Genomic DNA, 14,085 nt, shown 5'->3' with positions numbered 1-14,085 from the left:
TTGAGGGTGGCTGGGCCCCTAGCTGCCCCTGAGAAATGTCCCCTCCCTGCTGCCTGGCGCTGGAATGTCCATTGTGCCAGTAACCTAGCAACAAGCCTGCCACCCCCACTCCTACTCCAGTCCCCATCCAGCGGCCTGGCCGGCATTCTGGGGCACCTCCGCAGCGCGGCCGGGTCACCATCTGTGCACTTCCAGTGCGCCAAGCACCAGAGTCTGGGGACTGTGGCCGCAGACATGGTGGCCAGCTCGAGGCACAGCCCCATAGGCGCTGTGTGGGCCACTGGCCACACTGGTGCTTGGTGATGAAAGCCTCCTCAAACTCCCTGTTGAAGGCCTTGCCCAGAGATTTCCCTTCTGGCAACTCAGGTCTGCAGGACGGAACGCAGGGAGCAGGCCATGGGTGGGCAGGGGCCCCTCGGGGCGGGGGGGGGGGGGTGCCGGCAACTGCACAGGGCACGTGGCTCAGGCCGGGAAGAGGGTGATCAAACGGGTACATTCGGCTGTGTGTAAATTATACAGCAGCGAGGTGGACCCCTGAGTGCTCTTCTGGGCCAGGGACGGGCCAGGCCCCTTGGTGGCAGCTGGTGGGGCGTGCTGGGCTGCTGGGAGGGACGGGATGAGGGACGGTCCTCTGGGGCTGGAGAGGCCAGGGGGAGCTGCCTCCTGGGGCTGTGCGGACAAGCGCCTCTGCTGGGGAGGGAAGGCGGGCAGCCAGGCAGCCTCCAACTCTTCCTTCACCGTCCTCCGTGCTGGGGGCCGGCCATCTGCTGGTGGCTGCAGTCCAGCTACCCTGGAGGCCCATCTGTGGCCACAGCCAGCTCACTCCTAGGCCGAGACCGCTCATCCAAGCCAGGGGATGGGAAAATGGTGGCACCCAGGGGACAGGGCCACTCTCATTGCTTCACCCGTTCCTGTAGTCCATGATCCTGCAGCCGCCCTGACTCTGGAAAGCCCTGGCCTGAGGGAACCCTGGTGGCCCTGGCCAGGGGGAGGAGGGTAAGTGACCAGAGTCTGGCTCAGAACAGGTGGCTCCAGACATGTGTGGAACACATCGATGGTTGAAGTGGCCTTTAAAAAAAAATAAAAGTAATAAAAAACAAGTTTTTAAGATGGAAAATGTCAAACAAATGCCAAGGTAGAGCAACGGTATAAAGAACCTCTGTACCCATCTCCCAGCTCCAACAATTACCCCCGTGGCCGCCTTGTTTCCTCCTGCCCACCCCACACTGGCTTATTCTGCTGCAAACCCAGCCTCCTCACCACACCACCATTCTCACACCTAAAAAATGTGCCGTTCCTTAAGCTCAAGAAATATCCACTTGGGCTTCAAATCTCCCAACAGACTCGTTTTCTGAAATGAGGCATTGGGTTTGTTCACACCAGGACCCCAAGGTCCCTCCTGACGCTGCGGCTCCTCAGCCTCCTTCATCCCAAAGGTGTCAGCAAGACGGCGACAAACCACGGCGGGCATAGGATGATCCCCAGAGAAGGATTCCGGTGACTTGGAGGCAAACATTCAAACCAAATTGAGGAGAAATTAAGTTCTTATTGACAAAAATGCAGCCTAGAAGGAGCCGCATACTAGAAGCTTCCAGAGAGTTGTGACCAGGTCTCCTAAGTTCAGCGGTTTGAATAAAGGGCTTTTGTCTGCTTGTTTTAAGAAATAAAAGAAAGAGCAGAAGAAAGGCTTGAGAGACGCCTAGCTCCTCTGGCAGTTGTTCTCAAACTCCAGCGAGCCTCAGAATCCCAGGATGGCTCCTTAAGACTCGGAAGGCCGGCCCCACCCCAGAGGTCCCAATTTCATTGGCTTGGGGTGGGGCCAGAGGAGCCCTGGTGGCGCAGTGGTTAAAGCCCTCGTCTGCTAACTGAAAGGTCAGCGGTTTGAACCTACCAGCTCCTCTGCAGGAGAAAGATGTGGCAGTCCGCTTCCATAAAGATTAAAAAAACAAACACCCAGTGCCCTCGAGTTGACTCCAACTCACTGCGACCTTGGAAACCCGATGGGGCAGTTCCACAGGGTCACGATGAGTCGGAATCCGTTTGACGGCAGTGTGCTTGGGATGTGGCTGAGAACTTGCATATCTACCGAGCTGTCAGGTGAAGCTTATACAGACTTTCCAGCGACCACAGGTGAGAACCACTGATTGCGGGTATTTCACAAACATACCTGAAGCTTAGGGTGGTTTTGTCACCCGGAAAATGAGCCTGCCTGCCTTGTGGGCTTGTAATGACTCAAGAACTGAAAACAAGCCTTAATGGCAGTAGGAGCTGATAAGAGGTACTTGTTACAAAGATGCATCTAACACCCTCATGCACCACCTGGCGGCAGCGTACCCAGGTGACAACATGGACGGGGCTCCAAAGGCCCGTGACATCGTGGCCATTCTGGGAGGAGGAGGGCATTACCAGCTTCACTTTACAGACTAGGAAACCAAGGCCCACCAAACAGTAACATGATGGAGTCAAACAGCTTCAATGCACTTATTTACTTATAATCATATATGCTATGCAACAACATAATATTTTGCAAAAAGAAAGAAATCAAGACATCAGGAAAAGTCAGGTAAGAAAAAAGACAAAACCAGATGAAATTCCATATACTTTTTGCCATATGGGCACCAAATTTGGCTCTGAGCTTCCTAGTGGCCAAAGCAAAGAGGGAACAAAGATTAGCCAAACAAGTGCTTCTCAAACTTTAATGTTGTTCAAACCCTCTGAAAATCTGGCTCACATGCAGATTCTGACTAGGTCTGGGTGGGGCCTGAGATTCTTCCAGGAGGTGCGTGCCATGCCACCATCCCTAAACCACACTTTGAATACGACTTTTCACACGTCCAACAGTGACCCTGTGATGAAAACCGTCCAGAGCCACCCAGTCACTTCAGGCACCAAGAGCCCAGGGCAGGTACCCAGACCTGAGTGCACCCAGCCAAGAAGGCGTCCCTGGGTGGAGTGGCTCTGGGTTGATCCAGGGGAAGCCCCAATCCCCTCCTCTGCAGGAGTCCAGGTACTCTGCCCCCTCAACTTGGTCAATCTGGACACATGTGGCTTCAGTGTTCAGCCGGGGGGGCCAGCAGAGACAGGACAGAGGGCCAGGCAAGCTGTGCACACGCTGCCTGGTAGGGGGGTGGGCATCTGGCAGAATCCACACTGGGAGGGTACAGTTTGATGTTGCCAGAGGGACAGGAAGTGAGGGGTGGCCCAAGCGGCACCCCTCCCTCCCCAAGACCATGCATTTGCATGTGGACGGTGGGGGGCACTTCACTCCATTTCAGGACACAGTGACACCCCTCTGGAGCCAGAGAGCTGGGGCACCTTGAACCTAAGGCCCCTGCCCACATTTGGGCTGTGTAGGGGCAGACAGGAGGTGTGGGGATGGAACAGCGGCCAGAAGGGACCCAGGCAGGGAGGGGAGAACGGCAAGACCTGGCCTCGGAAGAGTCAAAGGCTGGCGGGGGGGATCCCGGGGCCTAGGCTGGGGGGCCTGTGCTAACTCCTGGCCTTGTGGGAGCAACGTCAGGGATTCTGGGAAGGTGCAAGTGGTGTGGTGAGGGGCTCCCAGAATTCCCAGAGAAGCAGAGCACTGCTCCCCTTATCCAGGGGACTAGGAGGCACTCAGGAGGGCTCCCCTTATCCAGGGGACTAGGAGGCACTCAGGAGGGGTGCACGCGCAGGAGGAGGAGGTGCTGGAGGTGGCTCAGGAGACCCAGGCGAGGCCGCCAGCAGGCAGAGAGCAGCAAGAGGCAGGGACATGTGCAGCCAGGGCCCAGCCGCCCCCACAGCCGACTCCCTGGGCCCACCCTCACGTGGGAAGGGGCTCCCCCGGGTGCCAAGCGCATCCTGGTGCTTTCTCCAACCACAGAGGGGTGGGAGAGGCGCAGGGTGGAGGGGAGCCCAGGGTGGCCAGGAGGGTGGTGGTGCTGCCAGGGCACGGGGGGAGGGAAGGAAGGAAGGAGGCCATCGGCAGTGGGGTGGGAGGAGGCTCCGCCATAAACAGCCCCCCCAACTCTGCTTCCTCTAAAGGTGTGCCCATGCCCACCTGTCCCCTTTGAAGAGACAGATGTCGGGGAGAAAGCTGATTACTGTCAAAGGCTGGAAGCTGTGACCGAGCTCTCGGGGAGCGTGACCCAATTCTGAGCTATTCTCAGTGCGGTGGGAGCACTGCTCCAGCCACAGAGGCAGCCTGACTTTGAAACGCCCTCATCCTGGCCTGGCCAGGTGGCCTTCCTGGGGCCAGAAACACAGTGAGGGGACTAGTGCAAGTCCATCACCTAGGGAGAGCTTGGCAGGCCAATGGCCTGTGTGTTCCCAGGCTGCACAGAGACCCCTCAAACCCATTTTGAACCTGTCACTGCCCCTCACCAACTGGGAGCCTCAGGGAGGGCTTCTCCTCTAGCAGCTCAGTTTCAGCATCTGCAAAATGGGCCTAAGTGCAGGGGCACCTGTGTGGGTAAACAGCCCATGCCCTGGCCCCTATCCCCACACTCATGCCCCTGTGCAGCTAAAACCAGGGAGTCTCTTCCTCCTCCTTGCCTTGGGGTTGGTCACATGGCATGCTGTGGCCCACAGGGCGTCAGCCACAAGATCCCACTCCAGGCTTGAAAGCAACTGTGCACCTGGGCTTGCCCTCCATACCTGGTCCGCAGCCAGCTCTGGCTCCTGGAGGAAGCAGAGAAAGCTGGCCAGAGCCAGTGTGGACGCACACTGCCCCAATGTATGCACACGGCCAGACCTGTGCGGAGTGACTGACCGCTGTTTAGCCCTGCAGTTTGGGTGCTATTCGTTACACGGCACCCACCCCGGAAGCTGTGGAGGCCCAAGGAGGGGTGTCTGCCCAGTCAGGGTCCTTATGTTTTGTTTAACGGCACAGCTAAGCACAGGGACCGATGACCAGGGTTTTCCAGAAAAGTCTCAATTCCAAATCTCTCCCATCATCCTGATCAACTATGAAACACTCAGGGCACAAAGGACATTTCTCAGATGGACCCAGGAGTAGCCTCAAAATTCTGGCCTTGGAATCTAAAAGAGAGGGGAGGGCTTCCTGGAGGCAGCGGCAGCAGCTCTCTTCAGTGAGGCAGCCGTAGTGATATCGCCTGAGCTCAGGCTGTTCTAAAAGCTCACACCATATTTAACTTCATGGCAGCCCCAGGAGGCAGGCACCCTGTTCACCCTCACCCCTGGATGAGAAACCACCACCCATCCATCAGTCCGCCATACTGTGGTGCTTGTGTGTTGCTGGAAGCTATGCTACCAGTATTTCAAATACCAGCACGGTCACCCACGGGGAACGAGTTTCGGCAGAGCTTCCAGACTCAGACAGACTAGGAAGGAAGGCCTGGCGATCTCCTTCTGAAAACCAGCCAGTAAGAGTCCTACGGATCACAACCGAACACTGTGTGGTACAGTGCTGGGAGATGGGCCACCTAGGCTGGAAGGCACTCAAAACACACAGGGGCTCCAACAATGGACTCGAACATACCAATGATTGTGATTGTGAAGATGGCACAGGGCTGGGCCATATCCCATTCTCTTCTACACAGTGTCACACTGAGCCAGAACCAACACGACAGCACCTAACAGCTGGGGGGGTGGAGTGAGGCTGGCAGCGGGACATGGCCCCCAGGACAGAGCTTGACCCTCCCTGCTGAGGGCAGCAGTGCTCACGCAAACCTCAAAGGCAGAATTGAGACCAAGATCACAGGGCCCACCTCGGGGAGGCATCCCTGACCCTGCTTAACAGTGAGCCCGCCCTCTCTTCTCTCCCACACCATCTGTGCTGGGGTCCCCACTTTGCTCCCCTCCAAGGTCTATGTTGTGCGAGGTCCCAGCACACAGAACCATGCTCAGTCCACATTTGCTGGGTTAAAGCCCCCCGTGGCCCAGCTTTGCACTGCAACCCTGAGGCTGGTGGACAGCAGGTCCCAAGAACATGGATCCCCAGGCTGGCATGCGAGCCATCCAGAATGCAGCTCTGCGCTTAAGGCAACCCTGCAAACTCAGCACTCAGCAGCCAGAGAGGGGGTGTTCACCCTCCGTGTCCCATCAGGGTCAGCAGTGACTGTCCCGGGCCCTCCCCATCTTGTCCCCACAAGGCCTGGAGGAGGGCCTGCCACATCCATCTGAGAAAGTCTCTGCTCAGTGTCCCTTCAGGACCTGCGTGGTGCCCCTCCTTCTGAGGAGCCTTCCACAACTGCCCAGAAACCTCTCTCTCCCCTCTGGCTGCTGTGGTCATACCCTGGAAAATGAGTGGAGCGGAAACTGGGGGCCCAGTCAGAGGCACTGATCCCAGCAAGTCTCTATCTCCCCTGGGCCTCAGTTTCCCCATCCATGCTGGGCTGGGGTCCCATGCAGGCCACCCTGCCCTCCAGCATATGGGCTCAAGGGGGGAGATGAGAACAGAAAGGGGAGGCCAGTGTGCCCTGGGAGACAGGACGGAGGCAAGGGGCAAGTGCAGGAAATCTGGGGGCAGGGGACACCACAGGGCCAGCTGAGTCTGCAGCACCAATGAAGCCATCCTGTCCTGGCCTCGTGAGCCAGACCCCTTGTCACGCTGCTAGCTGGGGTGTGCCCCCTGCACCCTGGCCTCCCTTATACCACCCACCACCCCTGGAAGATGTTCCCCAAGCAGCCCTAGCCTGGTTGAGGCAGGAGGGTGGAAGGCAGTGTGGGGAGGGGGGAGGTGCTGGGACTGTCATCCTACCCCACGGTGGGGTCAATGTGGGGCCCTTGGAGTAGGGAAGCCACGTCTCAGCCTGGGAGTCAGGCAGTGGCTGGAGGTGTGGGTCAGCTCCCCAGGACCTGGCCAGGGCAGGGCAGTAGGGACGAGCCCGGGTGGGCTGCAGTCGGCAGCAGAGAACTTCCAAGGAAAAACTGAGAGCCACGTAGGGCCTTTCCGGGTGAATCCTTGCCCTGTGACAAGCCCCGTGCTGCTGACCAGAGGTGACCGTCACCGGCCTGCTGATGGGTCACCCGCCACCTGAGCGTCGGCCTCCCCATATGCAGAACTGGGGTGACACGTGGCTCCTGCCCTGCCTGTGGCGGTGCTGCCGCGATCCTACTGGAGCTCAGAGTGATGTGCAGGGGTGCTCCTGCCTGGGCGGACACTGGCAGGTCTGGGAGCATGTCCTGAGAATGGGACATTTGAGTGGGGCTGTGGAGGTTAAGCCCTTCATGCCGGCTCAGAGCCAGGTGGGGGCTCCAGGGCAGTAGAGCAGGGGAAAGCGGCCTGTCTGGACAGGCAGGACAAGACTGCACTGGGCCTGGCAGCACACACCCCAACTCACAGGGACGCCCCAGTGCACGGGCCCCACCCAGTCCCCAACCTTGTAGGCTGGGCTTTCCCACTCCCCCTCCAGGCTCACGCTCAGGCAGTGCTTGCACTGTGGTGACCGTGGGCAGTCCCAGCCCCACCTGGAAACAGGCACAGGCCGGCCGTCCCCTGGCACCTCTGGTCCTCACCACTGAAGGGCGGGCCAGCATTCACAAAGGTCATTCCTGGAGGAGGGGAGGGTGTCCCACCCTGCAGCTTTCCTTGGGAGCCCCACACTTCCTGGTACACCTGGCAGGCTCAGGGCCACTGGGATGAGGCCCACGTCTCTGCCCTGCCCTAGGCATGGGGTCAGAGGTCAGGACAGGCTGTGAAAGGGAACAATCCCCTGGAGCCAGGGCCAGTGGGTCCTGGCCCACTGAGGAACACCTGTCACTGGCCTCACCAGGCTACGTCAGCTCCAGCCCAAGGTGGACCAGAGGGAGAAACAGAGCCAGCCATACTTAGGGCCAGGCAAAGAGGACCCTACATACTACAGCCTATGACACAGGGACCAGGGTGCCCCAGGAAGAAGTCCCCCCACCATGTTGCCCAGCTCAGTGTCCCTCAGCAACAGTCCTGATGATGGGCTCCTAGGGGCTGCCCCACCCCTGCCCATATTCTACACCCACACGGGGACTGGCAGCCTGAGGCCTTCTCGAATTCTGGGGGGCAGCCCCACAGCCCAGGCACCCACACTGTTAACGACAAGCAGGGCCACTGGGCAGTGGACGGAGGGCCCAGGGATCTCAGCAAAACAGACAGACACACTTCCTAAGCAGGCAGTAGATAGAGGGCCCAGGGATCTCAGGGACACAGACAGACGCTCCTCTGCTAGGCAGTGGATGGAGGGCCCAGGGATCTCAGGGACACGGACATACACCCACACTCCCCTACACACACACGCCCCTCCCCCAGGACAAAGGCCCTTTCTGTGACTGGGTGGGGGGTGGCCACACACTTGCCCCTTTGTCCACCGCATCCTAGTCTTTGTCCAGGGCCCGGGAGGCAGAGTGGGGCCAGACGTGCAGAGAAGCAGAGAAGCAGGTGAGGACCAGAGTTTACTGCCACTAGGCAGAGAAGGGAATCCACATAGGGAACTGAGGCTCACCCTCCCCTCCCCCTAGTGTCCCACCACGAAGTTCATGCCCTCCTGGCAAAGGCTTGCTCCTCCCCCACCTTGCATTTCTGTTGGGGGGGGGCAGAAGAGGTGGGAGGGTGTCACCCCAGGTCCCTGTGAGGGGCAGGGGAGACCCACTAACGCTGAAATCGGACACGCCAGGGTTCACACCCTGGGTAATACAGGGCCTCAAAGGGGACCCTGGAGTCCCCCCTCCATGGGCCTCCTCCCCCACAGTGGGTTATGCACACATTCACACCACCCAGGCCCACAGGAGGTGCCTGCCAGGGGTGGGTAAAAAGAGACAGAGGCAGGGCAGGGGCTGTCCCCTGCAGACATTAGTAAGAGCTGGTCCCACACAGTGGGGAACTCGGGCACGGTGCCCCCCCCACCCCCTCCCGAGACCTCGCTCCCTCTCCCCCTCAGCTGCTGGGGCCATCAGGGAAAGGGTCAGACCCTGGGTGTCCCTGACGCTGGGGGCCTGTGGCAGTGGAGACTGTCTCGAACAAGTCAGCCAGGAGGATGGGATGCTGAGCCGGGACAAGCAGGCCATGCTGTAGGCTGGGATCCCCAGAGGCCAAGCTCCCCGCCGTAGGCAGGCAGGCTGGGGCTGATCCCTCAAAGTTGCTCCTCCTCCGTTTCAGCCACCCAGGAGGCCTAAGCCCCGCCCACTTATCCTTTCTAAACAGAGGCCAGGCAGGCACCCGCTGGCCATATAAGGCAGTCTGTGGTGGAGCAGCAGCGCCCAGCCTCAGATCAGGGTCCTCCTGGCTCCCAGTACCCCCAGTTCCAAGGTGCCCCCAGTATCCCCTGGCTCCCAACACCCTTGGTCCCGCCATGCTCCTGGCATCCCCAGCTTTGCTGGTGCCCCCCGGTTCCGTGGTCCTCCTGGCAATGGTGTCCCTGGCAGGCTGCCTGCTAGCCTGGCGTCTTGGTGGCGAAGGTTAGGTAGCCGGTGTGGCCCACGGCCTCCTTCATTGGTGTGCCACTGCGGAAGGGGCTGGCCTCGGTGGGGCCGGCGCCCAGGTCAGGCAGCGGTAGGCTGACGGTGCGCACGTTGTAGACCTGTGGCAGCACCTCCATGGTGCTCAGCTCCACGAAGCCGCGTGCCGCCAGTGCCTGGCACGTGCGCTGTACCTGCTCGATGCACGGCGAGAAGGAACAGAAGCGCCCACCTGCGGGTGGGGCGGGGTCAGAGGAGGAAGAAACTCAGCCCCCCAGAGCCCCCTGCTTGTAACCAAGGTGCCTCCTGAGCCCCAAAGGACCCCTCCTTGTGAGCCACCCGGGAGGGGCCGCCAGTCATTGCCCAGCTGGGCCACTCAGTGGGCACTGTCTCCCCACCCAGGGCCAGGGCTCACTGCAGGGTGAGAGGCGGGGCAGGACGCAGGGGAAGAGCCTGCAAGCAGCAGCTCCAAAAATACAACAACCGTGATGGAACTGCAGTGGTGTAGGGGCTGTCACAGAAAAGTAGAGGCTGTCACTGGCTCCACTCAGATGGGCCTTGAAGGGTGACGGGGCGGGTTGGCACCAACAGCCCTTTCTTGTTCCTCCCCTAGAGCCTCCCCCAGGCCCCCGCTGTCACTCAGCCTGGCCTCAGCAGCCCCCAAGGGACAGTCCTGGCAGGGGGGGACACATGGGGGCCCAAGGTCTGCTCCCTCAGCTCTGTCCTGGGAGCCTGAACCCCCAGGAATGCCCCAGGGAGGGGACCTAGAGGAGGTGTGCCCCAGCCCCGTGTACACTGCTGGGGAAACCGAGGTGCAATGCACAGGTTCCCGCCAGCCAAGGAAAAGCCTGAAGAGAGGGCTCAGAGGATGCAGGGAGTGACAGACAGACAGAAAAAGACTCTCCCAGACTGGGCCAGAGTGGCCAGCGGGCCTGCCTCTCCGGGACAGGGCGGCTCCATTGGTGTCATGGAGCAGGGAGAACCCACAAGGGCCCAGGGGCAAAACTGGAGAGGGCAGAGGTCAGGAGGGCGGAGATGGGGGGTGGAGGGTTGGGAAAACCAGGGGTCTCTTGCCTTCCTCCCACCCCCACCAGCAGCCAGGCCACCTCAGCAGAGACCAGGGACACTGGGTCCAGGGTCTGGGCTGAGAGAGCAAGCAGGAGACCACTGGCCCCTGAACTGTCCCCGAGCTGCACCTGGCCCCATCCCCTGTCCAGCCTCCCCACCCGCATGGCACCTCTGGGCTGGGAGGGGAAGGGGGGGCACCTGGGCGTCTGAGCCAGCTTCTTCTCCAATAAAGGGAAAAACCCTGGCCTCGCTGCTGCTTGCCTGGCTCAGGGCCACCTGCTTGACGGCCGCCTCCGCCCCCGCACAGCATCCTTCCCCTAAAAGGCGCCAGACTCGGCTCTGATGCTGGTGGGGGAGGGGAGGCTCTGCCAGACCCAGTGCTAGAAATGGCATGGACGGGGGCTAGCCCCTGTGACCTCTGACCTTGGGCAACCCCTTGACACGATCTTGCCTCTCCCTGACCTGTCACATTTCCCAGGGATCTGACATTGTCCACTGCGGGGTAGGGCCCCCTCGCCCTGACTCTGACCCCTCACCAACCCCCACTAGGTGACATCCCTGGAAGTCCCAGCCAGGCCTATGTGCACCACTCAGGCCACCACAGCTGGGTGGCTCAGATGACCCAAGGCTGGGCCCCGGAACTTGGGCGCCCTCGGCCACCCCTGAACCCAGCCCCAACGCACCTTCAGCCTTGAGGGCATCCCAGGCGTGGCCCACGGCCTCCCAGGGTGACGGGATGTCCAGGAAGACGGCATCGGCGGCATGGCTCACGCCGAAGCCACTGTGGCACACGTCCTGGTTGCGCACGGTCACCCAGCGGCCGAGGCCATGCTCCCGGAACTCCTCCTGCGCCTTCTCCGCCCGCTGCTGGTGGAATTCCACCGTGTGCAGGTGGCCCGTGGGCGCGATGGTGCGGATGATGGCATGGGACACGGAGCCGCTGCCAGTGCCTGCGGGCGGGCGGGCGGGCGTCAGGTGGCCGCACGCCACAGCCACCCCACTCTGCTCTGGCCACTGGTCTCCTCCACGGACACATTCAAGCCTCAGAGGTCTTCCTCGACCGCCTCGCTGAAGGGTCCCCTCCGAGCCATCCTTACACACACGTGGTCCAATCTCACACACATCATATCAACGGCACCCCAATCATGCCAGGCCTCCAGGAGCTTCCTGGTGGGAGCCTGGTCTGCCTGGTTGTTGGCTATACCTTGTTCCCCGCATGGTAATGCAGGCAGCGTGGGAGTAGGGTGATGGCTCCTTGTCCTGTTCTCCACGCCACCTCCCCACACCCTTGTGCTGGGCATAGCCAACCTCTGCTCAGCCCCCACTGCCCTCTGCCTATGGCCTGTGTTCAGCTTCTGACCAACCATTTCAAAGTGTTCACCTGGGCCACAGGATCCATCCTGCCCTCCACATGGAGAAACAGGCCCAGAGAGGGAAAAGGATGGCCTGAGCCCTCAAGAAGTCAGCAGCAGCATGCAGGGAACTTGGCACAGCCCTGTCCTCTGGCTGCCCGGCCCATGAGGACATGCTGGGGATCTAGCCACATGTGGGGCCCAGTCTCCACCCCAGGTGCCCCCCCCCCACCTCTGTGTGTGAGTTGGGAAGGAACAGGGGTGGGCCTTCCATTGGCACCCCGGTCCTGGTCAATGGCCATGGTGCTCACGCTGGCGGCAGATGAGGACCCTACCATGGGTAGGCACAGGCTGCCCCCCACCTAGAGTGCACCCCTCAGAAAACAGCCCTAGGGTCCCGTTCACCTCCTCCAGAGAGCCCTGGACCAGGCGCCCCCCTCCTCCCTGACCAGAGGGACCAGAGCCTGGAAGTCAGCACCTTGGTCAGCACCAGCAATGGCCTGGCCCCACCCCCAAGCAGGCCCCTCCCCAGGGCTACGAGGCCAAGTCCCTCAGTCACCTCTCACTTGGATGTCAGCCTCGGCCTCCAAGAGGCTTCCTTGCAGTCAAGTCCCCAGAAAGGTTCTGCTCAAACAGAAGCAATCACGCTGGCCTCCTCTCTGGTTCTGTTTGCACCAAGATCACTACCAGCCCAGGGTCTGGGCACCAGCCTTTGCCTCTGCTAGAATGCACATCCCAGGTACCTGCAGGGCTGGCTCCCTCACCCCTTCCAGGCTTTAGTCAAGCATCATCCTCTCCATGGGGCTGGCCCAGGCCACCCTATTAAAACTGCACTCTTGTCCACCTTACCCTACCTCGTTTTTCTCCACAGACCCTCAAACTTTTGACATACCGCATGTTTTATTTTTAAGCTTCCCACCTGTCTCCCCCAACTAGTCCGTGAGCCTGAAGGAGAGTCTGGCCAGCTCTGTTCGCTGCTGTACCCAGGGTGCATGGGTCAACAAGCAGGTGGGCTTGCCCTGGGCAGCTCAGGGAGATCACTGACCCCTGCAGGACAGAAACCCCACCCTGGGCCACCAGAGAACAGTGACAAAGAGCAAGACTGGCAGTCAAGACCCAGCAGCTAGGCCTGTCTGCAAGAAGGCAGAATGGACGCTGGCTCTGACCACCACCTCTGCCGCCACTTTTCCAAGTCACTTGGAGGCAGCACGAGAACTCACCGGATTCACAGACCACAGAGCCGGGTCGCAGCTCCAGCATCATGGTGAGCAGCGCGATGTCGGTGGAGTAGAGGATCTGTGTGCGGTGCGGCAGGTTCAGCGTCCAGAGCTCGGGCGTGGGGTGCAGCACATACACCCAGCCGCCTCGGCCGCAGGTCACCTTGGAGCCGAAGGGGCGGCCGATGAGGTCGGCCGAGTGCCGCAGGACGCCATGCCGGGTTTGCGTCTGCGCCCCCCGCTGCACACGCACGGCCACCATTGCGCCATGGCCCAGCGACAAGATGGCCGTGTCACCCTCTTTGATCAGCTCTTCGTACTCTACGAAGCTCATGGTGCACAGGGCCTGGGGGGAGGCGCATGTGAGCATGAGCAGGCGAGGGGGCTGGCTGGGAGGCAGGGTGTGGGCCTGGAGCCCAGGCTGTGAAGCCCAGGCCCTGAGCACTGGGGGTGGGGTGGCTCAGTCCTGGCACCGCCCGACACGCTGCCACCTCCAGTCACCAGGGGCGCCCAAGCCTGACAGCTGAAGCTCTGCGTGGTCTGGGATAGGAGACCGAGGCCATCAGCCCAAATCACGGATGCGGAGACTGAGGCCCGGCAACGCCAAAAAAGGAACCCAAAGATTCCCACAAAATAAGGTCCCTCTCCTCACCCTCCCCCCAGGAGCAGGACTCCCAGCTCCCGAGTGTGAGATGAGAGAGTGGCCTTTGGGGGTGATCACCAGCAGGGAAGCAGCAAGCGGCTAGCGGTCACCTCCAAGAGAGGCTTGATTCCACCAAACTACGAACCCCGGTCTCCCCGAAGGCCGGCTTCTCGCCAACAGGCGTGGGGATTCAGAGAAGTAAGAGCTCCACAGGCAGGGGCTGGGGACCGGACGCGGACCGCAAACGAGAACTCGGGCCCGGCCTGCGCAGGGCCAGGAACAGCGCGGGGCCCGCGGGAAGCCCACCCACGCACGGTCCCCGTCAGCGCCCCTCGGGGCTTACCGGCGACAGCTCGCGGAGGCTCCGCACGTGGCTCCGCGACGCGCGGCGACGACGCGCAACTTCCGGCTCCGACGCGGCGCGCTCTGATGACGT

The 14,085-nt window shown here is 61.0% G+C and overlaps 1 protein-coding gene across 2 annotated transcripts; it reads right to left on the bottom strand.

Moving 5' to 3' along the window:
- Positions 1-2,631: 2,631 nt before the first annotated feature.
- On the bottom strand, positions 2,632-14,085 carry TRMT61A (tRNA methyltransferase 61A). Of its 2 annotated transcripts, XM_049899578.1 has the most exons (4): positions 13,993-14,085; positions 13,010-13,352; positions 11,121-11,387; positions 2,632-9,601 (listed from the first exon to the last, which is right to left on the bottom strand). In XM_049899578.1, exons 2-4 carry the CDS (start codon positions 13,338-13,340, stop codon positions 9,345-9,347), a joined length of 855 nt encoding a protein of 284 aa, XP_049755535.1. In that variant the 5' UTR covers positions 13,341-13,352; positions 13,993-14,085; the 3' UTR covers positions 2,632-9,344. The 2 variants fall into 2 exon arrangements, with proteins under 2 accessions (XP_049755535.1, XP_049755534.1); XM_049899577.1 differs by lacking the exon at positions 13,993-14,085 and having other exon boundaries at positions 13,010-13,782.

Source organism: Elephas maximus, chromosome 10 (assembly GCF_024166365.1).
Source record: "Elephas maximus indicus isolate mEleMax1 chromosome 10, mEleMax1 primary haplotype, whole genome shotgun sequence".
Classification (NCBI taxonomy): Eukaryota; Metazoa; Chordata; class Mammalia; order Proboscidea; family Elephantidae; genus Elephas; species Elephas maximus.
This window is presented reverse-complemented; position numbering and strand designations above follow the sequence as displayed.